Source organism: Haemaphysalis longicornis, unplaced genomic scaffold (genome assembly GCF_048455015.1).
Source record: "Haemaphysalis longicornis isolate Haplotype H1 unplaced genomic scaffold, Haemaphysalis longicornis Haplotype H1 scaffold_3, whole genome shotgun sequence".
Lineage (NCBI taxonomy): Eukaryota > Metazoa > Arthropoda > Arachnida > Ixodida > Ixodidae > Haemaphysalis > Haemaphysalis longicornis.
The window spans coordinates 77,566,807-77,594,776 of NW_027526335.1; the positions used below are offsets into that span (position 1 = coordinate 77,566,807).

Sequence of the window (27,970 nt, forward strand, 5' to 3'; positions counted from 1 at the left end):
TAAAATTTTAGTAAGCCTAGTTAGTCCTCGCAATGCGCCATCCCAGTGCGCTGCGGGCCTTTTCCCTTGAAGAAGGCTTAAGGAACATGGCGTTCTGAATGGAAGCGTGGGTCGCATCAAAGAAATTGAAATCCGTCATTAATTAAAAACAGTCGGCTTTCTAGGTTATTCTACGAATCAAGAACGAACAGACACTGCCTACAACGTCTGCAGCTTCATCGACCTAAACTGTGGTAAGTCCTGTAGGCCTAAATTTAGGCCAAAGTATTTGTAAGCCTAAAGTTGTCTCGGTTGCGACGTTTTCGCGGTGTCGCCATGTTGCTCGTCGGCTCGCGTTGTGTGACCCTGCCGTGGTTGACAGTAACGTCGGCAGGCGCCCGTCGAAAGCTGTATTCTAGCCTTGGCGCCTCCGCGAGAGAAGTTCATGAAATTTGGCGTGGATTTAATGCGTTTCGAGCCTGTGTGTCCGTATGTTGGCAGCTTTTATTGGACAGCTTGCGCGATGCGCCACTGACTCAACGCAGCAGTGGCGGCTACGCCACGCCTAGGAAAAAAAAATAAAGTGATAAGCCAGCAACGCTAAAAAAAACGTTTGGTCGATTAAGGGCTGTCGCAGCGCGAGAGTAGTTGGAAACACATTTTTAAACGAAAAAAAGAGGGGGAAGACTGGTTACGAGAATGTATGGAAGCCATGCACTGCGGAACTTTTTATTGGTTGTTTGTTGAGGTCACCGGTCCAGCGGTAGCGTCGTGCTTGCTTTTTTTACGTTTTTGTCTCGGCGCGCATGGAGTGCGCGGGCAGCTACGACTTTGTTCGCCCCGCGTGCTCGATCGCTTTTCGCATTGCGCCGGTCGGGTTCGCGCATCGCGGGCGTCGCGTCCCGCGGAGTTGGACGCGCTAGAAAAAAAAAGGAAAACTGTGTTCCGGTGCCCGCGAGCCTTCGTTAAGTTGGTGACAAGGTTCGAGCCAACGTACTGTTCGAGCTCTAGAGAAAGCCGGCTAGTAGGCAGCAGCGAAGCAGTCCGGCGAAGTCGTGAGCTCCCGGGCATGACTGGAAGCAATTTGCGCCGTCGGCGAGGCTGGGGAGCACATCGACGCCGCGTTGCGTTCTCCCGGCGTGGCTGGGACGGGGGCCCCGTGGGAGCACATCCATAAAAAAGTGGATGGACCGGCATGGCTTTGGGCCGCTGGTGCGTTTCTACAGGGTTGGTTGGTTCACTTTCCCCTCCTGGCTACCGCTTTTTTCTTTCGCCGCTGTCGAGCCGACTGCGTACAATCCTCGCATTGCTTTTTTTTTTTCGCGCCTCTGTGAAAAATGACGTGCGAAGGTACTGCTGCGCATCTCTCTGTATTCAACGTTACGTGAAGTTCGTAGTTTGGCGTCAGTTCGGAGCACGCCGGTCGTAGTTCGAAGACGGCGAAAACTGCCAGAGCTTTTGTTCAGCTGTCGCGTCGTAGGCTCTTTAAAAGCGTGTATCATTCTTGCAGGCGCGTCGCGTGCCGCCAAGTTTGACAGTGCTTTTATTTATAGGTTTGGATGGAAGTGGCCGTCCGTAGGGCGTTCGCCTATTGTTTGGTTGCGTTTAAATGTGTAAAAACGTTTGCGGCGCAATTTTGTATGTTGCTATGATGCGGTTTGTAAGTGCGCAGTGATTTATCAAGACACACTGGATTCGATGTCAATAAACGAGAAAGTAGGTTAGTTGAGTGTTTGTTGCGTCTGTTAAGATTAAATTAAGCGATAAGATCGGTGAGACGTTGCTTTTTTTAGACCTGCGGAGAAAAAAAAGGAGTGTGGCACAAGCTAGAGCCAAAGTGCAAAAAAAACTTGTAACAGAGGGGTCACTATGTGGGAACAAGTTTTTCAGGCAATGACATGAGTAGCTTCAACAAAACACAGTCACGTTAATGTTTTCACACTGTCATTTCGTGAAAGTTTTTACTTGAGCGCAACGCTTTTTCGTTTGGTGCTCGAATACAATACTCGAAGATAATAAGCCACATTAAGTTGATTAGTAAAGGGGCTGTCAGTCTATTCAGGTTATTTGAAGTTCAGTCACAGCCCCATAGTGAAGAAATGCTTCAAAAAACTTGTTCTCCTGTCATTTGAATAAATTGCCATCATGCACCGCCAGGTTTATGGACGTTCTAAGAAACATTGGTTTCCTTGCTTGGTCTTCTAGTATTACTTCATTAAAAGGTCCTTCCGGCCGTGTCCTACATCGGTATCTCTTTCTGTAGTACCAGATGTTTCTCCCTTTTGGAGCAGTTGATAACATATGTTTCGATTTATTTCATTGCAGACCGTTTTGGTGCAGTTCAGTGAGATAACCAATATTTTTTGTTAAACATACTGCACATAAGCCAAGTTCTTCAGTATGAGGGCTCCTTGTTTTTTTCTTAGCTTTGTCAGGGGTGGAACAGCTGCGCTGTTAAACGGCAAACTATTTTACCTGCTCCAAACCGCCTCTATTGTGCCAAACTCACTTATCAGCGCCGTCCTGTGCCACAGAGCCCAAATGGGGTGATGAGATACGACCGGCGTGATGCTCCGTGGCTGAAACATCGCGTTTTCAGCTTCAATGTGGTTATGTTTTGTTTCATCGAGACTAAGAGCGGCTATGGAAGATGGCTTTTGCTTAGCTGTAAGGCTGCCGGCACTACGCGCCTTCTCCACCTTCACTTTGGACCTATTTGTGTTGTATTTGTACGGTTCTGTTTGCCGGTGCTGGTCGCTGCACCACAGTCAATGAAGGGTAACCAAGTGTGAGGGAAATTTTTTTGTGTCGCATCGCAAACATAATATTCCAATGAAAGGTTGCAGTTTATTAAAGGTGTACTTTACTTTCGCCGTTCCTTCTTGACGAGCATAGCTGCATGTGTTGAACATGCAGCTATGTTGTGTTGAGCTTTTCCCTCACTTGTTAATTCAGTTCGCCTCTGAGGTGAGGTAATTGCTCATTTTTGCCTGTGAACTTTGAGGTTACCTTTGCTTATTTGGAGGAAGGTCCAGCATTAAGTATGCCTTCGAACTTGCTCTCGTTACGGAGTCTATGGCACGCAACTCACAAACCCGGGACGGGCAAAAACAAAGCTATGTTCTGTTTCGCCAGCACTGAAACCACTGTTTAACCCGGGACGGGCAAAAACAAAGCTATGTTCTGCTTCGCCAGCACTGAAACCACTGTTTGATAGAAAAAATGCAGGTAAACGGCTTGTTTTACGGAATGCTACCGCGAGTTCACTTAACACTGCCAGAAGTGATGGCCTGTTATCTGATCCCCTTCAACTGTTTGCGTGAGCTTTACCCTTTGAACAGTGATGCAACGCGGTGCACTCGCTGGGTCCAAAGGTAGATTACTTCGCCTATTACAAACTTCCAGATATAGTAGAACCGTGTTCCTGGTTTGGAGTAGGTTCTAGTGCAAGGTAGAATGCCTAATATAGTCGATAAATAGATTCAACATAATTGGCAGGGGGCTGCCACAGAAAGAAGCCCCCTGCCAAACGGCCTTCCTGGCTGCTCCCAAACCGATGTACCGTGTGCCACCCCTGCTTTGTCCTTGGGAGCCTGGGCTGTGTTGTTGTTTGCTGTCAAGGCAGCCTGTGTGACTGACCTCTGGTGATTCCCCCTTTGGTGCAGGTTGTTCTCTGCTGGCCGCTGTAGATAGAGGAGCGAAGACTGCGCCCGGTGCCATGGCCGTGGCGTAACAGTTTATGGAACGGAAGCATTCCTGTGGTGGCCCCTGAGGGGAAGAGCGCGGATCCAAGATGATGGAGGCGGCGACCCACTTTGTGGAGGTGGTGCCCGAGGACATGCAGACCCTGGGCACCGAGGAGGAGATGCTGCCGCCCGTGTCGGCCTCGGTCGTCTCCTCCTCCTCCATCATCAACATGAACACCCTCATCTACTCGCAGGTACGTCACGCACACACGCAGCTCTCGTGGTTCCTACTTTGTGGCAGTGTACCAGATGAGGCAGCGTTCAACTGCTGAGCAGGAAGCAGTGCGCTTCTAGAGAAGGACACATTGCAGAGAAACCAGAGGTGGCCTGAATGAATCCTTGGCCCTCTAGAGTGTTGCACCTCATTTATCCCAGTTGTAGCTTTAGCACATGAGTCCCCCACTTGTATGTTTGGCACTGAGTGGAAAAATGCAAGGTAGTTCAGTTCATCTTTAGAAGGAATCGGTCGGTCCGTGAAATTATTCGATTGCCCGACAAACACACAGACACACTCGCTCACCTCAATCCACTTCTTGTTGATTGTCTGCTGAAGAGAGGCATCAGGATTCCACTCCATATTCTGCTGGATGATGGAGCGTTGTCCCCCATGAAGTGTGGCCTTGGAGATAAGCCATCTCCTCAAGACAACGATGGAACTGTAATTGCGCCTGCCACCGTCATAAGCAGCGGGACATTCCTCATTTAATTGGTGGATTGAATCACTCCTCACATTTGAGGGGCAGACGACGTACCGCTTTCTTCTGAAAACAATCAAGCTGATCCTGCTTGGCTACCCAGTACCATCCTCATCTAGAGAGGGGTCATAGCCCTGCTGCTTGAGAAGGCACTGAAGCAAGTTTTAACAGTTGTCCAGTGAACGTATTTGGAATGATTGTGTAAAGCAATGCAAAGCACCATGCGTGGTTGCATAGAACTGAATTGCAAAACGTTTCAAAGGTGAAATGGCCATGCTTGGGTTAAAGTCTGTAAGCAGGGCAGGATAAGAATTTGTCTTAATTGGAGATAGTCATTTGTATCGGCTCCTGCATAGGGCCAGTAATAGCGGAAAATCAGTTTTGTTCTGTTTTGTTGGAACAGTTCCTAGCTTCATGGCCAGTCATCCGCATTTGTGAAGCAGTTCTTGTAGCATGGCCTACAATCGTCTTGTTCAGAAATGCTGCAGAAATGGTCTGTTGCCAAAAGCATCACAGTTATGGTCTTGGTATCATGACCAAAACATGACCTAGAATGCTGTGTGTTGTTGTCTTCCAGGGCCCTGATGGGATCATAATGGAGGGCGATGAAATCGGGCCCGATATCGTGGGTGAAATCGTGACCGACGACAGTCCGGACATGCACAAAGTGCTGCCCACCAATCAAGTGATCCACATGGACTTGGCTCGAGAGAAGCACCAGGTAAGCAGCAAAGCCTTCTCCGAGCTTTTCTGCAGGCAATGCGAGCTTAGAGAGATGTCTACCACTGGTCCATTGCAAAAGTATGGCAGGGTCATTGTTTTTATGCAAGCACGCATCAGTTTAAAGTGTAGCGACAAGGTATCCTTTATTAATAGGTTTCATGGCTGTGAATAAAAATAATCCACTCGCACCAGCAGTTGCTCATTGAGGCCCAGAACGCCAAAACTGAAATTAGGTATCGCTGCCCACACACTTTGTCGCTAATGGGAAAACGGTATTGGTGGAGGTTGTGCAAGCGTTTTTAGCTGGAGCTTTCGTAGTGGGGCCGCTGGCGTCCTGTTAAAAAAACTCGCGCATTTCCCGATAGACAGGTTGATTGACCAAAAAGCTCTAATGTCTCCGGACACACGGTGCATGTGTGAAACCAAGTTTCCATTGTGCCAAATGGTTACATGAAGATCACGGAAAAGGAACGGTTCTAGATAAGATAATACATGCATCGATCATGGAGGAGGAGTACAGTAGTATACCTATAGCTCATAAACCGCGTGTCGGTACACATTTAGATCTTTCGCAGATGCGCTTACTTAGTGTGCGAAAAATTACCGCATGGGTTCATTCGTCGTTTGCGTTGAAAGTTTGACAATTGATTGGACGCACCTTCAGCGAAGGTTTTGATGCAGTTTTGATGTCAGAAACCTTTCACCCTTCTCTCAACTTCCTCTAGGAAGGGATGGCAAAGTTTTTTTGAAAAAAGTACAGCTAGAAGATGTATGTAGGTGTTCAAATATTGGAGTCAGCTGCTAAAGTCAGGTTATCAGGTGAAATCGTGTGGGTACTTTATGCAGCCCTCTCCCAGGCAGCAGCAGCAGCAGCTTTATTGGCTGGGGACTGTGTACAGGTGGTCCCTTTCACGATATGCTGATACGTGTCGCATAAAAATGTAGGGGAAACGAAATAGAAATGCCAGCTTTAATTATCTCCCAACAAAACATTGGTTGCCGTCAAACGAAAGCCAAAGCAGCTTTGAAAATTGCAGTCTTCCAGTTAAAGGCACATTTAGACTTTAGCACTTCTTAATTAAAGATCTCACTCTACCGCAAGAACCCGACAAACCACCTCTCAGCGGTTCGATGTGTGCCATTAATCATTAGTTATCCTGACACACTATCGTTTGGTATATGCAGTCTTTGCTTTGAGCGAATGAACCAGTCGGTAGTCTGTGCTCGCTGTTTTTCATTTCTTGTAGCTTGCTCATTCCTCATATTGAGCAGGAAACTTTAAAGTGACCATAAAGGCAGAGTACAACTCGTTTTCTTTGAGAGACCTAGGCTTTGGTAGCTACAGTTGAACCTCGCTACGATAAAGTGGTATAGGGGCAGTAAATTAGTTTGTTATATCGATATTTGTTGTAACAGTAGAGGAAAAAATCGGCTCTAACAAATCGGCAGTCTGGCTTGTGCAAAAATCCTTTACACAAAAACTTGTTATAACCTTTGAACGCACTATACTCAAGGTAGCACTTACCAGTCTCCTTGTGGCATTTTAACCTAAATGGACTAGAACATTTGAACGTGAAATTACAACAGAACAAAGTTCATTTGACAAAACAAGCCTGCATTCTTGTTTTTTTGAAGGAGGAGGTAATCTTCGATTGTCTTGTGGCTTTTCACAGTACTGAGGAGAATGAAGCTGTCCATAGTGTCCACGCATGAAAGGCCCTATCTACTTCTGGCCACTGGCAACAAGCTTGTTGCATGTAGTACTGGATTTTTGTACTTCTAGCCTCGAGTGACAGATATTGCCGTAGTGTATGCTGTTCGGCAAGTGTACCTCGCAGTAGCGCTTTCAACTAGGATTTGTGTGTGTGTGTGTGTGTGTGGCGAGCGGACGAGTGAGAGGACGGTCATCTTGCATAACTCGCAGCCTGTATACTGCCTGCAGGAGACGCTGAGCAGCCTGGAGAGCCTGGAGGGCCAGGGCCTGCTGGGGGGCCTGAAGGGCCACCACACCACGCTGCACTCGCCGTGCAGCCAGATGCTGCTGCAGGAAGGGGAGGCCAACGGCGAGATCATCCTGGTGCCCAACTCGATGATCAAGCAGGAGGACATCATCGAGGGCGGCGAGGTGGTCGTGGGGCCCTCGCCCGACATGGCCGTCGAGGAGGCCCTCTTCGAGCACTCCTCCTCGGGAGGGGCCGGGCTGGACGACGACTGCCGGGCGGCCGCCGCCCTGCAGCCTATCGAGGAGGTGGGCTACGAGTGCCAGGACTGCGGGGCGGTGCTCAAGAGCCGCAGCGCCTTCAAGAAGCACGCCCGCATGCACCACGGGGTGTCGCGCAAGGCGTCGCGCAACAGCGGCGCCAGCTACGCCTCGTCGGAGGAGATGGCCCTGTGCCCGCTGTACTCGTGCCCCTCCTGCCCGTACATGTCCCCGCGCCGGGACAAGCTGGACAAGCACATCATGAAGCATGTGCTGCAGGAGGGCTTCCACCCGTGCGGCAAGAAACGACACAAGCCCGAGGCGCCCCCGCAGCGCCACCGGCACAACGCGGAGGAGTACCGCTGCCCCTTCTGCCCGTACACGTGCACGGTGTACAAGGCGTACCGCAAGCACCAGAAGGCGCACGTGCTGGGGGCGGCCAAGCTGGCGCCCGTCAAGCTGAGCTGCAAGATCTGCGGCAAGGACCGCTCGACCGAGGCGGACATGCAGAAGCACATGAAGAAGCACCGCAGCGGGGAGAACTTTGTGTGCGACGTGTGCGGTTTCGCCAGCATCCAGCTCAAGAAGATCATCCAGCACCGGCGCATGCACACGGGCGAGAAGCCCCACCTGTGCCCGCACTGCAGCTACCGCTCGGCCCGCCGGGACAACCTGCGCTCGCACGTGCGCCGCATGCACAAGAAGGAGAACATGTACATCGACACCTTCAACCCCAACGAGGAGGTGGTGTACGAGTAGTGGCTTTATTGCTGCTGCTGCTGCTGCTGGCTGGGCAGCTCCAGGAGCAGGCCCGCCGCGCGCCGCCGCAGGGAGCCCACGCCGCCGTGCAGCAGACACACCCGCGCCTGGCCCCACCGCACCAGTCCGTTGGCTGCCTGCAGGGGAGCAGGCCTCCTCGCTTGCACGCCGTGCCACCCTCATAGACTACTACCCCTCCCTCTCCCTGTGCTTGGCTGATGAATGGCTCCTCCGCATTGCAAGAGCGAGGCCTGTGTAAAACGCCTGTGCTGTTGTCGTGCGAGTTTGATATTCTGGGTTCACATTCCAGCCTGGGGACTTGGTTAGGCCTGGCTACGTGAAGTGGCCCTACAACACTGGAAGGCGGCAGCAGCAACACGAGGCAACCCAGGAAAGACTGTGTGTGCACCCCGCGCGTTTCCCTTTTTTTTTTTTTTTTTTTGGCTATGGATGATGCTGTTTAGACTAAATAAATTGGTGATGCGTGAATATGCAATGTGTTGACGTTGGAAAAGGCCTTGGCAGCGATGGTGATGAGTGTGGTCGGACTGTTTTGTATAGTTGAATGATCTGATTTCAGGCTACAGGAAGGCTTTTTCTTCACCAAGCACTCTCTAATCTGGGCACTCATCTCCTCTGACTGTCTTTTTTAACAAATCGGCATGAAAACTGAGGAAAGTTGTTTGTGAAAGATGGCAGGATTGTTAGAGCCATGGCTGCTGAAATGCCTCCACTTATCAAAGTCTGTTGTGGTCTCCTAGCTGCCACACATGTAAAAGGAAAGGAACACTCGTTTCTCGCAACTGTACAACAAGCTTAAACTTGTGTTGCACCTCACAACCCTTCCATTTCCATCTTCTAAACTGATTCCTACACCAAGAAGGAAAGTGCAAAATGTGGTAAATGCAAGATACACCTTGTCATCTCTTTAAGACAAAAATGGATATTGTCAAGTGTTTCATACTTCCATGCTGTGTTCACTGTCCAAAAAGTGTGTTTGCATAGGTGCATGGTGAAAGCTTAGTCCCCCAAGCAAGTGGCACAACCGTACACTCGTCACACAGCTTCAACCTAAATGCATATCTAGTCCAATTAGTGTTTTTTTTTTTTTTTTGTTAAAACAAATTAGCCAGCAAAGGTATGAAAGCATTTCGAGAGGTTTTTAACTAGCAGATTGGTCGGCCTTTGCAGGCAAAAAGAAAAAAATTGGCTGCTGGAAATGATCTTTGTTTGAAATGATCTTCCTTTTTAGGCTTACGCTTGAAGTAAACAGCTGTACACTTCATCCTCTGCATGGGCCCTGATTACTGCTAGGCAGTAACTAATGAAGTTTGTTGTAGTATCGATGGCAAATGAACCTGGGCTGCCATTGCAATGGACTTTCATGTACAGCTCTCTGCTTTAACTTTTTCACCATCCTTGCTAAGGTGGTCTACCAAGCTAAAACACGAAATTTTGAACTGCTTGTGCCCATTAAACAGCATTTGTGGGGTTGACTAATATCAGTGTCACTTTCAATACTCTTCAGTTTACCTGCTCAATAGAGTTGCTGCGTATTTGTTTTATGCAAGTGTAACATGTCTGGCAATGAAAAAGCCTCCACAATGCACAGCGAAGCCAGAAAGGCGCACAGTGATGCCAACTTTTATTTTTCAAACGCTTAGAATCGTAAAAGTGTGCGGCAAATCTCGGTCAACCGGCTAACGGTGCTTGTGAATTATTAAAATTCTACGCATTTGCACATCCACTAGATCTGATGCAAAAAGTGGTGACTGCGCAGCATTTGCAGATATATGTGCCCATGTAAGCAGCAACTGGCAGCCAAACTCCATTTTCTCCTCGCCAAGATGTCACAAATGACAGTTGGGAGGTGTGACAACTTGACACATGACAGTGCAGCCTCGGAGTGAAGTAACTGCTTGCAACCGAGCTTCAAACGGGCCCAGTTTGCACTCACAGTTACTCAATATACACTAGTTGCACAACTCCCCATAGGCCCCATGTACCAAAATGTGATCCGCAGTTCACCCCTGCCCTAGGGCATAGAGTTTCATACAAATAACTAGAGGGGAAACTGGCGCTAGTGTCAACGCAAACATGGCAGTGGCGGTTACGCTTCAATGGGAATGATGGGTAGTTCTGGAACCGGATTGCGTAGGATCGAAACAAGCCTATGGCTGCGCAAATGGTGTTTTTTTACAAAAAAAACTTTTATTGCCCAGTTCTCCATTTGTAAATTACATGACAAACAAGAAAGTTAGTGACCAAAAACTGGTTTTGTATGAAATAGAACCGCGCGTTTAAATAAACAGCAGACGCGGAGTCGAGGAGGTTTGTGGAGCAGGTTTGCCATTTGCCGCCAACTACAGCAGGACTCTGACTTCTTTAGAAGTTATTTGTAAAAGTTTCGGCGCTTGTAGTTTGTAATACTAAGAAAAGTTTTGTTCTCATAAAAAAAAAAAAAAAAAAGAAACCAATTACCAAATAGCTATTCTTGCCTGAATTAGGGACATTTATCAAGCTGCATTCCTATCAGCCGCCGGTGCTGCTGTTCTACGCCGTAAGAGCCAGCGTTCGTACGAAATGTGTGGCTGTTCCAAGCGATTCGCAACCGTCGTCAGCTTTGACAATACACTGCTCTGCCGAATGAGCAGCGCCGCAACTCCCAATTCGCAGACAACTTTGCCACACAGAGCGCCGTCATTTGTGTTTTTGTGCTCGCTGTGCGACAATGAATTTATAACCACCCAATTCGCAACTCTGGTTATAAAACATTCCACTCAAGGCGGCGTCAGTGCACGCGAGGCATGCAGTTCAAGGAGAAACGTATTTTTGATCGCTTCTCCCAACACCCTGCGTAGGCAAATGCGTTCATGTCAATCCAAAACGAAAACGAAACTGCCTGCAATCCATAGCAACTTCCACAAGCCATCGAACGCCACTATGAATCCAGAACTAACCATCACGCCCATTGAGGCGTACGATCGCAGCGCCAGATTCCTCTCTAGTTATTATTGTGTGAAACTCTATGCCCTAGGGGACAAAACAGGCAAGCATGGAGCTAGTGGACAGGTGTACCATCTGTTGGCAAACAGTTGAAGTATGGTCCTCAAGCACACGTGGCTGTTGCCATAAGTTGCAAAAGACAAACTGTAGAAACATATGTAAACATTAACTAATTTAACGTTTCCTAATTTGGAAAGTAAGCTTTATTTTTTTGTAAGTTGTGGTATTCGGTAAGTGTTTAGCAAAGTTCAGTTGTTGTTCCCTAGGTGGTGCACCAATACAGTTGCCCCTCGGGAGTAACGAAGCAGGGTGCTCGCCTGGCCCCGATTTTGAAGTGGAGTTCTGCAACTGGTGTATACTGAAGAATGCTGGTTTGCACGGTGTGCCGTAGTGACTTACGCTGACAGCAGTCTTGTGCTGCTCCTGGCTGCCGGCCACCACGACGACCATGCGGCCGGCAACCTGCAGGGCCGACAGCACGGGCTCTGGCCACTGGCTGGGCTCACCGCTCCCTGGCGGCACATTCAGGGCCCCTGGAATGGTGCCACGCAGGTACCTGTGCTGCAGTTGAGGAGTGCTTACATCCTTCCATATGAAGAAGACGCCACGTGAAAAACCAACAACACTCGGCGTCACCTCCGCGGTAATGCAAAAAAGACGTGGCAACAACTGCACTAGATACACGAGCTATGGCTAGGCTTGAGTTGTGCACCTAGTTAAGGCACATGACTCAAGATTGATGAGGTGCAAAGGTGAGGGGGGGAGGCGTGATCAGTGCCGGTCCATTTGACATACGAAAGCTGCAAAGTTCATATTTGAATCCGCCTTGCTTCAATGATGAGCAGCAACTTTGGAAGAAGTACCAAAACTTGTTGCTCCAATCTGTGGGCAGTGCAGGACTGTCTGCGCCCCCAATACACCCCACGCACCCCAATTAACTTAACAATATTTTACGTACTATTTTTTTGCACTGTGCACACAGAGTAAATGTCCACACATTTTTCGGGAGACAACTTGCAGCAACCACTTCCTCCACCCCTCTCTCTCCTTTACGGTTGCTATGACGACTGCCAAAAACGATGTACAGTTGATAAGTGCACTTCGAGGTTCCCTATCCACGATCTAGTCGCAGTTCATGCCTTAAAAGTAATGGTGAAATTCTAAGCCGTTAGCATCGCTGCCCTGGTAGACACTACTGTTGGCACCCAGTGCATATTGTGATTTCAGAAATGTCTTTTCAGTGTAGATTCGCCTGCTCTGACAAAACTCATTGCTGACACCTCGTATTTCAACCGCAGCTTTCCTGTCCGTCAATTCCACAGAATCGTTCAAAGCCCCCACACAAGCAGTGTTGCGCATAGATGGACTAGCCAAAGGATACTCGTCCGGTGGCCGCACATCGATGACCAAGAGGCGCACTTTGGAGCTGTCTCGACGGGACATCTCGACCAGTCCCAGCAGGTCATGGGCTGAGATTCGCGGGCACAACTCAGCCTTGAGCTCTTCCAATGGCACCGGAGACATGCCCTGCAGACCATGACAGTCGTGGTGAAGAGGAGCCGTGCACAAGTGATAGCTATCACTATCGCTTGCTTTTGTCAAAATGGCAAAATACCGTATTTACTCGCATAATGATCACACTCGCGTAATGATCGCACCCCTGAAGTTTGTCGTCAAAATTCGATTTTTTTTAATTTCCCGCGCAATGAACGCACCGTGAACTTGCCGCAGCACTATGTGGTATGTGTGCCAAGTCTAGCTAATGACGATCATGCTTACCTCTGTTTCCTTCCCTTTCAAAGCGCACGAGTACGTTATTGCCGCAGACTTGCCGATATTAGCGATATCGGCAAGCATGCGTAAAATATTGATGAGGAAGCCTCACTAAATGCACATAATGTACTCACAAGACAAAGAAAAAAAATGCGCCCAGCTTGCTGCGTCGGCCCCATGTCTGTTTTGATGTCCCGCACTGTGACAGCGGCAGCCACTTATAGGTCGCCCCGTTGTCACCTCGCAGCAAGCCCGTTCCTCCGCGTTCCGTAATTCATGAAAACACTGCATTTTGCGTCACTTTGCAAAGCGGCTGGCGGCGGTGTACGGAAGTTTATTATGTTTTTATTTATTATTTTTATTATGTTCATGAGACCTACCGTAAAAATTTTGACCCGTTACTTGCTTGCCGTTTCTGTTCTCAAAAGTTTTTAGCGAAAAATTTACCCCGCGTAATGAACGCACCCCTAAATTTGCATCAAAGGTTCTGGAAAAAAAGTGTGATCATTACGCGAGTAAATACGGTACTGGCCTAACTATAGAACCAAAGCTACAGGTACAGTTTTGAACCGCCAGCAAGAAAGTGCATGCACCCAAAAGATTTGGGGGACTCCACTGCTTTCGCTATCAAGCAGCTTGGGCTACAGGTTTTCGACAAAAATCTCGGCGTGTGGGGGCTTCACAAGAAAAAACTTCGGGAGTGTGTGGTCATATCACGTACAGCGTGTAGCAGCAGCTGCTAAACATAATCGGAGAGCATTACCCGGACAGCATTAAAATCTGCATATACAAAAAGCAAAGAAAGCTCTTCAGGAGCTGCTACAGCATACACAGAGTGAGGCTTTTGACTTCCTACTTTTCACAAAGCCTATGCTTGCACACTACAGGAAAAGGAGGTCCCCAGTGGTGTGTACTCTCGGTGCCTCAAACTGCAACGTTTTCAGACGAACAAAGTCTTTGGTCTACTTCACTAAACTGCCATTTGATCCAGTGCAAATGAGCTAACATTTTCCAAATGCCAGTACATCACACACCACAGGTGTACAGCCACCCAATTTTTTAATGATATCGCAGGAGTGTCGACCGACAGGTGGGTCAGCATCTTATCTCAGTAGAAAGCGGCAAAATGAGTGAGAGTAGTTCACATGTGCAGACCGATCCCGCCAGTGCAACCATCGTCTGCCAGGCTGTTCCCTCAAGTACGCCACAACCCCATCTCCTTATAATCAGCTGGCTATCTTCACTGACAGGCGGTGACGGCACTTTCGCATCCACCATGTTCACGGCAAGGCAGCTGATTACCAGAAGAAAGGGGTTGTGTCGTGCTTGCAGGAACAGCCTAGCAGACGACAGTTGCACTGGCAGGATCGCTGTGCGTATGCGAACTGCGAACTATCCTTGCTTGCTTCACCGCTGTCTACCGTGATAAGGTGCTGAACTACTCGTCGCTCGATGTTCCCGCAATATTTAAAAAATTGGGCGGCTGTACTAACATTTAACACAATATGTCTGCATGCTTGCGTGTTGAATTCCTGAATGCTGTGACTTTGTTTTAGTGGGAGCATAACACGAACATCTAAACCATGAAGGAATGCAGATTCTGTATGTCTGTAAACCAGGACATGGTGGTGGCATGCAATGACCTGGTTTTGCAGGACACTGACATGTGGTGCCTTGTGGTTCTGCACAATGCACCACAAATGTTTTTGGCCAAATTAACTTCACTTTAAGTAAACTTAAGCTTCAGCGAACTCTTTTTTTGGCCCCTAGATACAGGCCATGGCTATACCTGCCCTTCTAATTCACTGTAACCAGTTGCAAAGAAGAAGCGGGGTGTACAATGCTTAAAGAGAAAAGATGTTTTCTTTAAATAACTGCTAAGTGCAGCAAAGAAGACAAAGGACGTAAAAAACAAAGACACGCGCCAGTTCTTGTCTTGTACATGCTTCATCTTCTTCACTGCGCTTAACGGTGATCTAAATGGGGTAACAACTAGCTCGAACCTATATGCTGTTCTCTTGCTGAGGCGTTGGTGCAGAAAACCTTCAAGAGAGTAATAAAACATTATGGAGTGGTGCCCTTACAGAGCGAGGATGCGTTTAGGTGTAAATAGCAAAATTTTCTTTTTGTTGCAGTCAGTTTCATGAAAACATGCACCCAGAGAGAGGGAGAGAGCTCTTTATTAAATGAAAGCAGAGCGCTCTGTCACCATGCTACCGCCTGCATGCTACTCTGTGGGGATGGGAAGAAGGCAATATAGGCCCTACAGGAGGTACGGTGGGAGAGGAAAAGAAAGGAAAAGGTAAAAAAAAAGTTAACATAAGGCTTTGTGTTCATGATGTGCAAGTCCAGATGGTCTCACAGGATGAGGATATTTAGTTTTAAATCATCTCTGCAATGCCAATGTCTTGTAAATAATCGAGTAATGCGACCAACACTTTTGCTGGAGTGATGGAGACGGCCAGAGTCCAAGAAGAGCTTTCAAAATTATAGATCCATAGCTTAAGCACTCAATCTCCTGTGTGAGATGGTTTCTTTCCTGGCTGTATGATGGACACTCTAGCGAGATGTGCTCAACTGTTTCCAGCAATCCACAGTTGTCACAATAAGGATGTGTGATCTGACTGAGGTGATGGCGGCAGGAGTTCGTCAGTGCTGCGTTGAGGTGCAACCAATGGAAAAGAGTCTAGACAATGTGGCATCTGCTCTCGTAACCTCATTCTGAAGTCAGAATCTATATGGTGCAGGAAGGGGTGCTGAGTTTCAGGGAAAGACCAGAGGCAGTGTCGTTCCTCTAAGGCAAGCTCCTTCACTAACACTGCGGCTTCGGGCTTTTTAAAGAAAACTTTCCTTACATTTTGCAGTTGTAGCCCTCCGCCTATCCGATTTCTCATTGCCCGCAATAGGCAGGTATTTATTGCAGGGTTACGCGGTGCCTGGCAATGTAGGCTAGATGGTGCAGGTAGGCGACGTCGTGAGACACATGGTTGTGAAGGCCGAAGCAGCTGGTACGTCGTGTTTGTGGCACTTTCTTCGAGTCTGTGAATATAGCCCATTCTGCTGATGGCTGACGAAGAATGCAGCGGAGGGCTTGTTTAACTGCATGAAGCTCGGCAGACGTGGATGAGGTTATACGTTAAAGACGGTAGGACAGCACTTGGCCGGTTGATGAAACAAAGATGCCAGATGAACACCAGAGAGGCGTAGATAAGCCGTCAGTAAAAATGTGGACTGTATGAGAATATCAGCCACTGATGTGGGCAAGTGCGACTCGAAGGAGGTAAATTTGAGGCAGACTTTTCTTTGACCCCTATTGTGCAGCGAACAAAAATTCTGGCTTCGCAGAAACAATAAATTCTATAAACATATCTGTACCCTGCCAAGCGCAATAAACCATGCCGTCAAATTTCCCACCCTGGACTCTCTCACCACTGTGCATAAGACTGCACTCAGTATGATCATGATGCTGCATGTGCAATAGGTATATTAAAAACAAACTGAGTGACAACAATGCTGAGCAACACAGCGATACACTCACCAGTGAATCCTGTGGCTGGCTGCCAGGCCTGGCATGGGCTCTGAACGTCGAGCTCTGAGGAGTGCTGCAGAAGATCCGAATGGAGTCCTCGACGCACCGCTGTATGTCTATCTCTGTTGCCATTGGACGGGCAAAAAACAAGAAGAGAGAGAGTAAAAATACGGCCAAGCCTACACCTGTACAGCCCTGATTGGCTTGCTTTTTGCTGTGGTGCAACAGACCAGTCCTATTGCAATAGCTGAATGGAGTCTTTCCCTGTGTTGGAATACCCATGTTACAGCGACGAGCAAGCTACCAGAGACTGCACTTCGAAAGAGGGCTTGATCGGAAAGGTGCATTCATTCCATGACATATGCTCATCAATTATAAAAAGACACTTTATTGTATTTGATCATAATAAAAATTAGTTTCCAGCTTCATTTTTATCCACTGCCACCATTCCCTCAGCTTTAACCCTCACCTTGCAAAACACCTAATTTGCCTTTACTCTGATGGTCAAATTTGCTTGGCTATAGGGAAACCTAATAGCACACAGTAACATATGACAGGAGCGAAGAATATGACACACGCATTAACTGTCAGCTGCAGGGTTTATTGAAACTGTCAATATTTATGTAGCACTGATTAGGGCGCTCTCTTTTTGCACGATGCTTTTGTATTGTGTTACTGTTTCCATAAATGTACCAACTTGCCTGACTTTCAGCTTTGCTTCACTGCACGGCACTCATGCCTGCACAGTACGTTCAAGTCTGCTGAGCTCAGCAGCACGGCAATCAAATGTGCCCATTAGAATAAAGTTACCAAGGGAAGCAACAAACTACCGCGAATACATAATATTCTGGAGCATCTCTGTGTACGTAACAGGACGTGGCTACCGTGATACAATTACGAAAAAGAGCTTGAAAAGCAGCAAGCCAACAAGAAAACGCCGGTGCTTTGCATCGTGCTGCCGCTCCGTTTTCTCTTCCCAACTCACCGGGCATGTCTGAAAAAAGGAGGATGCACTCGTTGAAGCCAAATGAGAGCAGGTCTGTGCGAAGTTGCTGCAGGATAGCCACGCCAATACACAGCGGGAAACTGTCTCGGCCCAGCAGCAGAGTGTCCCAGAGGTGGAAGATCTTGTGCAGTGGAAAGACGTCTGCGCCCCAGGGAAAGAAATGCGCACTGATCTAACCCCTGCCCAGCTTCCACTTCGAAAGAAGACCGCAGGTGGGGAGACTTACGCGTGTACATCGTCAAAAACCACGGGATGGAGTACAACTGCCAGAAGAAAAGAACGAGAAAAGGAGGGGTCAGTGAAGACTGCACTCTTCTTTGAGCCATACAGGAACGAAAAAGGACTGCACAGTAAAATCTTAATATGACGAGCCTCGATTAAACTGAGAACTCGCAATGCAACAACTGCTTTTTCATTTCCCTATACTAATTCAACTTGATAAAAAATCCGCAATTTAATGCAGTTTCTGCTACCTATTGATTCATAGTAGGATTTAACACACCGACACAAGACAGGCGCGCCGTAGTGGAGGGCTCCGGATTAATTTTTACCACCTGGGAATCTTTAATGCGCCCCGAAATCTCGTACACACGGGCGTTTTTGCTTTGCGCCTCCATCGTAAAAGTGGCCGTCGTGGCCGGGAATCAAACCCGCGTCCTCGTGCTCAACAGCGCAATGCCTTTGCCACTGAGCCACCACGGCAGGTCAGTTTCTGCTACCAAGTATGCCTTCATTACGCTTACATTTAGCTCTATACCAGGCAAATTTTATACGATTTCACATATGCAAATACAGTGGACTTTCGTTAAGACAAACTCGGTTAAGACGGACACTATGGTTAAGACGAACAATATTTTTGCTCTCTTGTAAAGTCCACAATGCAGCAAACCTCTGCTTAAGATGAATTTCTGATAATACGATCGAATTTTTACGGTCCCTTCGAGTTCGTGTTAATGGGAGCTTACTGTGCAATACAAAAATAATACAAATATATACAATTTCAGCCAGATGGTATCATACCTCTGGCAGGAAACCAATGCTGTCAAGGTGATTTGTCAGCTCCGGGTCGTGGAAGGCAACTAGGTGTGAGAAGACGGCCAGGTATTCTGCAAGAACACAAGCACTTCTCACTTTCCTCACAAGAAAAATACACTGGAGGTCATGCGTTTCTTTAAAGGACTCTTTCGTTATTAACAACGATACAATTTATTCACCTTTTATAACTTGGGAGTTGTCCTGGAGAAAGAAGTCGTACAGGTACCTTGAAATAAATGTGGACAGGCAGGCATATGCGGCAGCTGCAAGAAAAAAAAGTAACAAGACGTGAAAGAAGTGTTTGTTATCTTTGCACACATCTTGCGCTCCCACATCACATCAAACTCACCCTCATCGTTGAAGTGAAGGTGCAGGAACGGCGCACACAGCGAATCCAATCCTTGCCAATAAACGTAGCGAGGGTGGCTGATGACCCAAGCTTTGAGGAGACGCTTAAATTTGGCATGGGCGGTGGGTGATGACAACAACTCGTCATACTGGTGGCAACGAGGGATGTCGACTTCAATCTGGAAGCAATAGTTAACACGGTTATAGTTAAGGGCGGAAAAGAAAACTGGGATAGTCACGGTGTCCTAAAATGAAATGAAGTGCAGCAGATAGGGCAACAAGCGCAAGTGAGAGAGAAGCACAGCCGCTACACCCGCAACTAAAGTTAGTTAACTAAGGTCAGTTAACTAGGGTTAACTATCAGAAAACCCGCATTCACGAGCATAGAACAGTATGAGTAACTCACAGCGGCTGCGCAGGTTTGCTGCAAGAACAATGCAGTAGTATTCTCGTAAGACCACACAAGGTACCACGGCTGTCTCTGCTGTTCAAATTGCATAACTCAGAAGATTTACTGCTGAAGTTATAGTATTACATGCACTCGGATAGTTGAGAAAAACAGCATGGTTTGTCTATTGATGGTCCAACACAGCACCACTAGCAGTGCAAGGACAGGATGAAAACTATTGGTATGCCATTAGTTGGCCCTGCTTGTTAAAGATAACAACAATCTAACAATCAACAACAATCAAGATAACAACAATCTGAAAATAACAACAATGCTAAACAAAAGCATTTTCCAAATTACATTTCATTTCCCTCTCCTCGTATTCCTCCTCCTCATATCCCAGCCACTCAGCTTGGCATGTTGCATTGTAATGACAGCATATAACGATAATAGTACTACTTTTGTATTGAATTGTCCTCGTGTCTAGTCTTGCCTTGTTCCTACACTATTGGCTCTGAAGGTAAAAACAGTCCGTGAGCATGATAGTACACAAATCCAGAGGGCTTTGTTTGTCAACATACCTGTCTGTCTGTAGGAGTAGGTGTTTCCTTGTCGATAGCCTCGTACTCTCGTAGCAGATCACCCTGCATCATACGAAGATGATTTACAGCATGACGGTATAGTCCTGACCTTTGAAAAGAGACTGCTATGAGGTGGCACCATAAGTAACATAAAGTGTGCCTAATGGCCAATGTCATGTTCAATGCAGAAAACCTACAGTACAGCTACTGCATTTTGTGCACTGTACAGTAGGTGTACGAATGCCAGACATTACGTTGAGACAAAAGCTATATACTGCAGACAAGTATATTAAAAAAAGTTATTTGCTGTTCATGTTCAACGTCCTGTTGTTTTGCAGACAAATATCATGGCCTAATAAAACGTCAATAAGTGCCTGGGCCGCTGAGCGGTTCATAGTGGTGGCTTTAGAGTGAAACAAATTTGTGTACCGCTTTTATGGTGGCAATATTTTCTAATATTATAGGGTCACTTATTAAGCTCTTGCATCTCCGCAAGCTATATGCACAGAAATTGTTGTACAGCAGACTGTTGTACATAACGATAACGAGCAACTTTTAGTCCAAGCTAGCTCGAGCGCCGTATGAAGCCAGGCTTTTTCGCCACATGGTGCGCTAGACTCAATACTGCACCACCGCTCCCCCCCCCCCCCCTCCCACTTCTCACCTGAACATCGAGCAACGCTGACCAGATGTGGGCCCTGTACAGCGGTGGTATGTCCAACTTGGCTTCACGGATAATTCGCTGCTTTTGGTACGGATAGGCTTCCAGGAGTCGGTCGTACAAGATAACACGCTGCAGCTGCGTTTAAAATAAAAATAAGTGCCCACTTCACCACACTTAGATTGGCGTGGTCCAGGGAGCCTCACCTGGTACTCTATGTCCTTCTCACGAATGACGACAGGTAGGGCTGCGGTGCTGCTCAAGTCACCACTGGTGTTTGGGCTGCCTGGGGCATCTTCTCCACTAAAAGGATGTGCTCGATTCAGACTTGATCGATTCTACTAAAACATGAGCAAACTGAAGTGCAACCTGATCGGCAGAATATCTACACTCAACTAACTCCACCCGAGAACGACCAAGCTAGAACACAGTAGAACACATTAGAATGGAACTAAATTTGATCTTACAGCCTCCCCATTGGCGCTGAATACTGCTTGCTGGCAGTGGATACTCCACACACCTCAAAAGACAAATCCGTCTGAACGTTTCTCTGTTATTCCCACAATTTTTCATAAACTACTCAACGTTTTTATTGTAGAAAATGACGCGCATCCAGTTTTCAGAAAATATTTGTCGACCTTTAAATACATATGCAAGTCATGGGTTATTATTTCCCTTACCAGGTTCTGAACTCCATGACAATAAGAACAATAATTATGAATGGGTACACCATTCTTCCCCCCCCCACCCCCCCTTTAGTGTGCTATTATCATCTCCCTTTTTGTCCGGTATGACAAACTGAAAAGTAGAACCCCTTTACTCAGAAGAGATACATGCCAGCCATTCCTCCTATCAATAAATAGCAGATTATAACATACTACCCAAGTTCCAACATATGTTACAAGTTCCCACTGATAAGGAGTGGATTGCGATTAGGTTCTGTCTATTTTGCATTCCCACATATTCTAGGTTGTTACGAATTCATTTCGAAAAGAAATTGCCCCCTTATTTCTGGTATCTGTTATTGAGGATACCAGCAGTTCAGAGCAGCACTTACTTCTCTATCAGGGGATAGTAGAGGTTCGGATCCATCCCTTTCAGCCTCTGCAATGAACACGGGTTGCATCACGCACTGCAAACAACAAGTGCGCTCTTGAGTGGGGCACCTGGCAGAGCTGTTCTGTGGGCAGGGGCACAATGGTGTCGTCGTAGAAAAACACGGCATCCTTTTTCTGTCCAAGCTCCTCTCCCTCCAGAAGCACAATGCTGAAACCAAGAGAGAAACAGGGGTGCCATTTTCTTTTTTTTTTTCATTCTGTTGATTGTAGTGTGGAAAAAAAAAAAAAAAAACATCACTGCTTTGCTTGAATTTAGATCTAGAATGCGAAGGCCACGTTCCAAGTTTCCAAGTCCAATTTATGTAAATTTTTTCATGGAAAAAAAAAGTTTGAAAATGGCGTAATCCTCCCCACTGAGTTGCCGATGTCCACTAATGCAACCCCTAGGCAAGTCCCTAGGGCTATGTGAAACCTGTGGCTGAATAAACAAAAAGTCGACCTTGACAACGAAATGGGTGAAAATAAACACCTTGATGGCTATTATAGCAAAAAAATACACTGTGAACTGGCCTGACATCGCAACAGTAGTTGGTGTGGCCGCTGCAAACTGCACATGGTCTTTCCTCCTCTGCCACAAAATACAGTGGAAGCTCGGTAATTTGAACCGCACAGTGGAGCCGTCTCAGTTCAAATTAATACCAGTGAAGAGTGATGATATTAAACGGCGGTTGAGAAGCACTTAGCCGTGTTAACAAGTTGATGCTTGAAAAAGTCCATAATTGCAGACTGCCTTTCTTCCTTGAAGGCGATATCTACAACCACTTCCTTTAATGAGCAAACATAGCTGAAGGCCTCCTGTTCGACTTCTTCAAAACTGAAGAATAGATGGGCAGAATTAAACCTAGCCATGACTTCCAAGCGGATGGCTGCGCTGGTGCTGCGTCCTTCTCTTTCTTGTCGTCACTGACACTGACAGATTTTGCACTTGTGACATGCTAAGTGACGTCTTCACACCACTGCACTTGTGTCCCCACCGACATATTCCGCAAGAAATATGTCTTCTAAAACGCCCGCCATATGGGGGTGCTAGACCGATTTTGCCCGATTTTGCCTGATCTCTCGTTTATTCTTTCCTTTTCGGGGGCGATGCAGCCTTGCGTGTAAACAGCGGATGCATTTATCTTGCCATATTCCAGATGCCAAGCTGCCCGCACGGTGGTGCACAGTTCAAATTATCCAAGGAGGAACTTGGTCACATCCGAATTAAAGGGCTTTTTTACACATGGGCTTCTATGAGGCCTGGCCGGATTAAATTGTACTGTTCAAATTAATGAGCTTTCACTTCAGTCAAACAATCAATTACAAGGATCAAACTCCCCTATGAAGCCTCAAATAAAAATGGAACTAACTCACTTCGGTGTCCCTTTAATACTAGTGCAGACACAAACTGTAAATGCTTTATTTTTTTTTTTAGCGCGGGCCCTGTAATCTATTGGCAGCACCACTTCTCATTCCTAATCTGAATTCTGCGAGCTCCTATATTTGTTCCTGTCTCCTGACTGCCTCACGTGCAGTTATTTGCCCTAAAATTTTGGAGAAAAATAATTCTCAAGATGTTCATAGCTGCGTAGATAAGATTTACGAAGCAATTTCTGCCAATTTTTTTTTCTTTGTTAAGGAAAACAGTACAACCAAGGACAAAGGATATGAACGAAGTACCATGGCAGTGTGCAGATGGGGGGTTTGGCACGCAAGCAGCCTTGTCTGCGAAGTTCTGCCTCTGCATCACCGCCAGCTAGGCGCCACAAGGAGTACAGCTCCTGGAGAGGACGTTCCTCCAGGGGGCTCCCTGAAAACATTAACACAGGGCTATGACACTACACACACTGCACTGCACTGCACTACACTACACTACACATGCATGCATGCATGCATACATTTGAACTCAGACTGCACTCGCAGTGTCACATTCAGCTGTGAGACAAGTGTATAGGATGTGTTCTTTGTATTGCAAGCACTAAAGTCCCCAAACAAGGCAGGCAGTGATTCAAGTTACGTAGCAGACAAACATAATTATGATGCCTTCATTATCCCTGAAACTGTTCCTTCGGGCACGTTACCTGTTTCATAAAATTAAAGAACCAGAGGTCATAGATTTACCAAAGAACGGCGTAATCTTGAGGGGGCCCAGCGACTCGCAACGCAGTGGCACAAGTCCGGAATGCATTGTTGGTGCGGTTTCGACGATTCTTCCAGATGCAACTAGTGGGTGTTGCAGCAGTTGCTTTGCTGATGGTCTTTGCATTGAATAAACAACAAGGGTAAGCAGCCTGAACAGCAATCCTCTGCATTTTTTCTTTTGCTATTCAAGGGTGTTTTTATGCAAATTTTACCTTTCTCGGGGTAGAAATTTCAGGCATGATAAGATGAAGGACTTCAGTGCCGGGTCTAGCTCCTGTGACATGGAATTTTAAGGGTGAATTTAATTCAGTTTGATTAAATAATTTCTTTGAGAGGAAAGCTTCCTTGAGAGGAAAGCTTCCAAAGACATGGATCCAGCTTGACAGAAACCCTGTCACAAAAAAGTTGCTCAGCAAGAGCAAAATACAAAAAAAAAAAAAAATTGGGAGGTCGCTTCACAAAGTGAACCTGTATTTTGCATGAGCATATTTTCTCTCATTTTTGCAATGCTTGGTTACCTAATTACTTTCTTGTTAAAGGGACCCTGCAACACTTACCATCGACCACTCGGAATGTATTTCAGAAAGTCTATTGTCCCAGCAATCTCCTCCCGCAAGAATTATGAAAATCCGTTCACTATCAATCGAAACTACGTGCGACGAGAAATTGCGCATAATTGTTCCCTCTCAACTCGACTGCAGACAACGCGACGAAAGCTGCGCACTCTCTCCCAGAGAGGGAGGCGGCTCACGCCGTTCTGTTCGGCGGCCTTCGATATATCACAGGCCGGTGAGTTTTCTCCTTTTCTCCACAACGTGGAGGGGTCTGTTTCCGGTCTGGTGCCACAAAAAAGCAGGCATGGCTGCCTGCTCGCAAGCAAGCACTCAGGCTGGTAGGGCATTTTTGAAGCAATAAACGTTTGTTGTCGAGTGGTCTCGTTGAAAGGAAAGTATTGAGTCCATCACTCAAACTCTGCGTGCACTCAAAACACAAAAGAAACACCAAAAGTATGTGTACAGGTTCAGACATAGAAGAGGTTGGTACACAGCGCCGACAATGGCGGATCGTCACAGGAAATGCGAGAAATAAGCCGCGAAGTTGACCAGCGACAGCCAATAGGACAGCCATGGCCCAAATGACGTCGTTTAGGCCACGCCTGGGGTGCATAATGAGAAGAACTGAAGAAAGCGCAACTGGTTTTTCCGTGTCTTTCACGGCGATTCATGCGCCTACTGTTTCATGTGCACGTGTAATATCTGGCTCAGGTATTCCTGGCAGTATAATCTAACCGTCGCGCAGGTTTACTTGCGCTGCACAAAGATTGTTGCAGGGTCCCTTTAATGTAACTGTTTATCTCACTGTTTATTTAATTATTTCTTATTTTTTTGCCCAATTACATTAATTATTTCACCATAACAGTTGCACCACTGGCCTCATTCTGGGCACTATGCCAGCTCATGTCGCCGAGCTTCATATACCCGCGACATAGATCTTAAATGGTAGGGCATATATACTCATGCATAAAATTTAACCTCGTATCACTAAGTTTAATGTTCCTGTCTAAAGAGCCAAATGCCAACTATCCAAGGTGTAACATGTTTTCTTGCTTGCGCGGCATTCCTTCCCTCTATGACCTTAACTGAAAGGCTTTGGAAGCAGGACATTGTCTAGGAAAACTCTTTCTTGGCTGCTGCCAATTAATTCATTTTACAATAGCACAGACTTCATACATACATACATATGACTTCACTGACAGTATGCATACATACTCCCACGATACAGATCTTCAAAGTGGGGGCACATGTAAAAAAGCACATACAGGCCGCCTACAGTTAACAATATAAGCATAATTACCTCAAGTTTAGTGCAAAGTGGGTCAGACTGTGCCAGAAGGACGAGTATATCGCCATCTGCAAAAAGAATTCTCAAATTAACACGATTTCATTGTGTGGGACACAAGACGACGCTATTACCCTGCTTTATGCAGCTCAAAAGTTTCGTGAAAATTTCTTCAAGGCTGGCCCCTTTCCATAATTCTTGGCCCTAAAGGAATGAAGACAATGTGATCTTGAAACAGCAATGGTATTGTAAACAAAACGGTCATAGCACTCCCAAAACGTCATTATTTTAATTTTTTTATTTGTTCAATAAGCCTCGTTTCATCTTTTTTATTATTGGTATGCATGCACTTCGCCTGTATCATGCAAGGAGTAGTGTTATCAGAGTTAATCGCAACAATGAAAAACTATCACCACTGGCTTTTCCCTGGGACTGCGGATGTCTATTGACCAAGGGCACTTTTGAGAGTGTGTTGCCAGAAACTGAAACATTTGTGACACGTTTACGCAGGATGAATGTCCACTATTTGCAGTGGCCAACATGTGGCACTGTTAATCGTAAAAAAGGTAAAAATTAAAAGGTACAAGGGCACGATCCGCCAGCAGTTTTATCATATTTCGTCACTGCGCACTTTGCCTTCGGTACTGCCTAATGTGGTCGTGCTCACAGTCTTGGCATATGGGACGAGTGAAGCAATACAGCAACACATTCCCTTTGTCTGTGTTATTGCATTTCCAGGATGGCCTCTCACCAATCTTGCCACCTCTAATGCCGGAAGAGGCACAGTGAAGAGACACACATGTAAAACACTCATTTACAAGAGTCGACCGATTTTTCGGACCTGGAGGGAAACGAAAAATATTTCGAACAAAAAAGCAGTCTGAAAAATCTGCGAGTCATTACTCCTATAAGACAACTGGTGGTTCCTCAGGAAAATCCGAATTTTCGGGGTCCGAAAAAAAAAACGGTCGGCTACAGTATTGCACTTAGCTTTCTTTGTATTTTACCACACAACTTTCTGGTAACAAAATGCACTCAACGTAAAAAAATGTCGTAGACATATTTCTTACAAAATTCACTCATTAAGGAATAGGAAACTTTGTACCAGGGCAAGCTCCAAGGTGATAATACCCAAGGACCAGATGTCGGCCTTGGGCCCTTGAAGCGATGGCTTTTCCTGCGTCAGAACTTCCGGAGCGAGGTACTTCGGCGTCCTGAAGCACGAACGCAAGGATTAACATGTGCATAACGTTTCAGCAATAAATTGCAGTAGCATCCTGTACAAAGGGCTTGCTTACCCCAGTGGAAAGGGCACTGTTCGACCATTCTCGGTCATGTGACACAAGCCATAGTTTGCGAGCTTAACCTGTTGCTGCAAACGCACGAGGGCACAAGTAAGAAGATCTGCTTGTTTATTTATTTATTTTTTAAGCTGACTTGCCCACCTTTTCATCGAGGAGAATCGAACTGGGGGACAGTGCACGATGAACGATGCCTCTGCTGTGTAAGTAGTCTAGTGCCTCTAGCACTTCCCTGCATATCCTGCTGATCCCCTCAACACTGAAATGCAGGAAATTAAGGCTTGGAACATAATTACACAAAAGAATTGTTAGTGAAGTGGACAATACGTACGGCACTTTCTTTGGGATTTCGTCTCGCAGGGCATTTTTGAAGTGTTCGAAGACAATCACAAGCCTCTCTAGAAATCCAAGAGTAAAAACAGTCAGCACATATATATATATATAGCGATCAATAATTTGTACAGAACCAATCTTTAAATTCAGTACACTGGCATACTTACCGTGCTTGCTACGGAATGCATCCAAATAGGTACAAAGGTTCTTATGGGACAAGCATTTCAAAAATTGAAAGAGGCCAAGGATTCTGATCGAATTTGGTGTTAGAGGCAATCCGTTGTTGCCGCAAGTGTCTTTCGCATGACATGATGCGAAGAATGTTTTGGCTCCAAGTGTGGTGTTCTTCAACGAGTACATATCTGTGACAAGAGTACGAAATAAGAAAGTTATAAAGAAAATTCAGTATCAAACATCCCAACATCATGTTCCTGTCTATGAATGGATCGTTAATTAAGAGGCGAAACTCTGGCACCGTAATGTACATTTTCAGTCTAGTTTGCAAAAGGAGGCTGTAAATCAACAAACATAAATACCGTGAGTGTGCGCGGATTGCCCCTGGTCACAGAGCAACGAACAACGAGCGATCGCTTGGGCAGTCACGAAGTACACGTTTTGACAAACTTTTCCCTTGGTTCCCACGCCCCCTCCATCCCGCTGTATGGGTGGTGTGCGTGTGTTTACACCGCTGTAACTCTGTAGACTACAAACACGCACTATGATAACTCTTCCCCGTACGCCAGTTCCCCAGTAGTCGTAGCAGTCGTAGTTCTTCAAGAGCCACTGTTTGATGCAGCCAGAAAAAATATTAATTTACATCTTCATAAAC

General features: G+C 46.5%; 2 protein-coding genes across 6 annotated transcripts; one reads left to right on the forward strand and one right to left on the reverse strand.

Annotated features, from left to right (window-relative positions):
* Window positions 1-26: 26 nt before the first annotated feature.
* Window positions 27-8,102, forward strand: LOC144174678 (uncharacterized). Of its 5 annotated transcripts, none has more exons than XM_077703479.1 (4): window positions 27-233; window positions 3,645-3,919; window positions 4,998-5,141; window positions 7,086-8,102. In XM_077703479.1, exons 2-4 carry the CDS (start codon window positions 3,773-3,775, stop codon window positions 8,100-8,102), a joined length of 1,308 nt encoding a protein of 435 aa, XP_077559605.1. In that variant the 5' UTR covers window positions 27-233; window positions 3,645-3,772. The 5 variants fall into 5 exon arrangements, with proteins under 5 accessions (XP_077559605.1, XP_077559601.1, XP_077559604.1 ...); XM_077703475.1 differs by having other exon boundaries at window positions 28-233; window positions 7,068-8,102; XM_077703478.1 differs by lacking the exon at window positions 27-233 and adding an exon at window positions 710-1,210 and having other exon boundaries at window positions 7,068-8,102.
* On the reverse strand, window positions 8,058-27,881 carry LOC144174677 (TBC domain-containing protein kinase-like protein). Its single transcript, XM_077703474.1, has 25 exons — window positions 27,678-27,881; window positions 27,309-27,503; window positions 27,140-27,206; window positions 26,953-27,067; window positions 26,806-26,879; window positions 26,613-26,721; window positions 25,642-25,711; window positions 25,523-25,578; window positions 23,881-23,942; window positions 23,648-23,784; window positions 23,207-23,336; window positions 21,596-21,695; window positions 21,487-21,533; window positions 20,636-20,732; window positions 20,433-20,567; window positions 19,769-19,831; window positions 18,801-18,978; window positions 18,631-18,714; window positions 18,437-18,522; window positions 17,643-17,679; window positions 17,396-17,557; window positions 16,420-16,532; window positions 12,490-12,635; window positions 11,508-11,664; window positions 8,058-8,239 (listed from the first exon to the last, which is right to left on the reverse strand). Exons 2-25 carry the CDS (start codon window positions 27,499-27,501, stop codon window positions 8,108-8,110), a joined length of 2,550 nt encoding a protein of 849 aa, XP_077559600.1. The 5' UTR covers window positions 27,502-27,503; window positions 27,678-27,881; the 3' UTR covers window positions 8,058-8,107.
* Window positions 27,882-27,970: the final 89 nt, after the last annotated feature.

Bases quoted from the DNA above. Each gene is read 5' to 3' on its own strand.
- LOC144174678 (XM_077703475.1), top strand. From the start codon at position 3,773: ATGATGGAGGCGGCGACCCACTTTGTGGAGGTGGTGCCCGAGGACATG. The intron at 3,920-4,997 runs GTACGTCACGCA...GTTGTCTTCCAG, and splicing joins ACACCCTCATCTACTCGCAG to GGCCCTGATGGGATCATAAT. The intron at 5,142-7,067 runs GTAAGCAGCAAA...CATAACTCGCAG, and splicing joins TGGCTCGAGAGAAGCACCAG to CCTGTATACTGCCTGCAGGA.
- LOC144174677 (XM_077703474.1), bottom strand. From the start codon at position 27,501: ATGTACTCGTTGAAGAACACCACACTTGGAGCCAAAACATTCTTCGCA. The intron at 20,733-21,486 runs GTAAGTGCTGCT...ACATCCTTTTAG, and splicing joins TACTATCCCCTGATAGAGAA to TGGAGAAGATGCCCCAGGCA. The intron at 18,979-19,768 runs GTATGTTGACAA...TATTGCTTCCAG, and splicing joins CTACTCCTACAGACAGACAG to ATTGAAGTCGACATCCCTCG.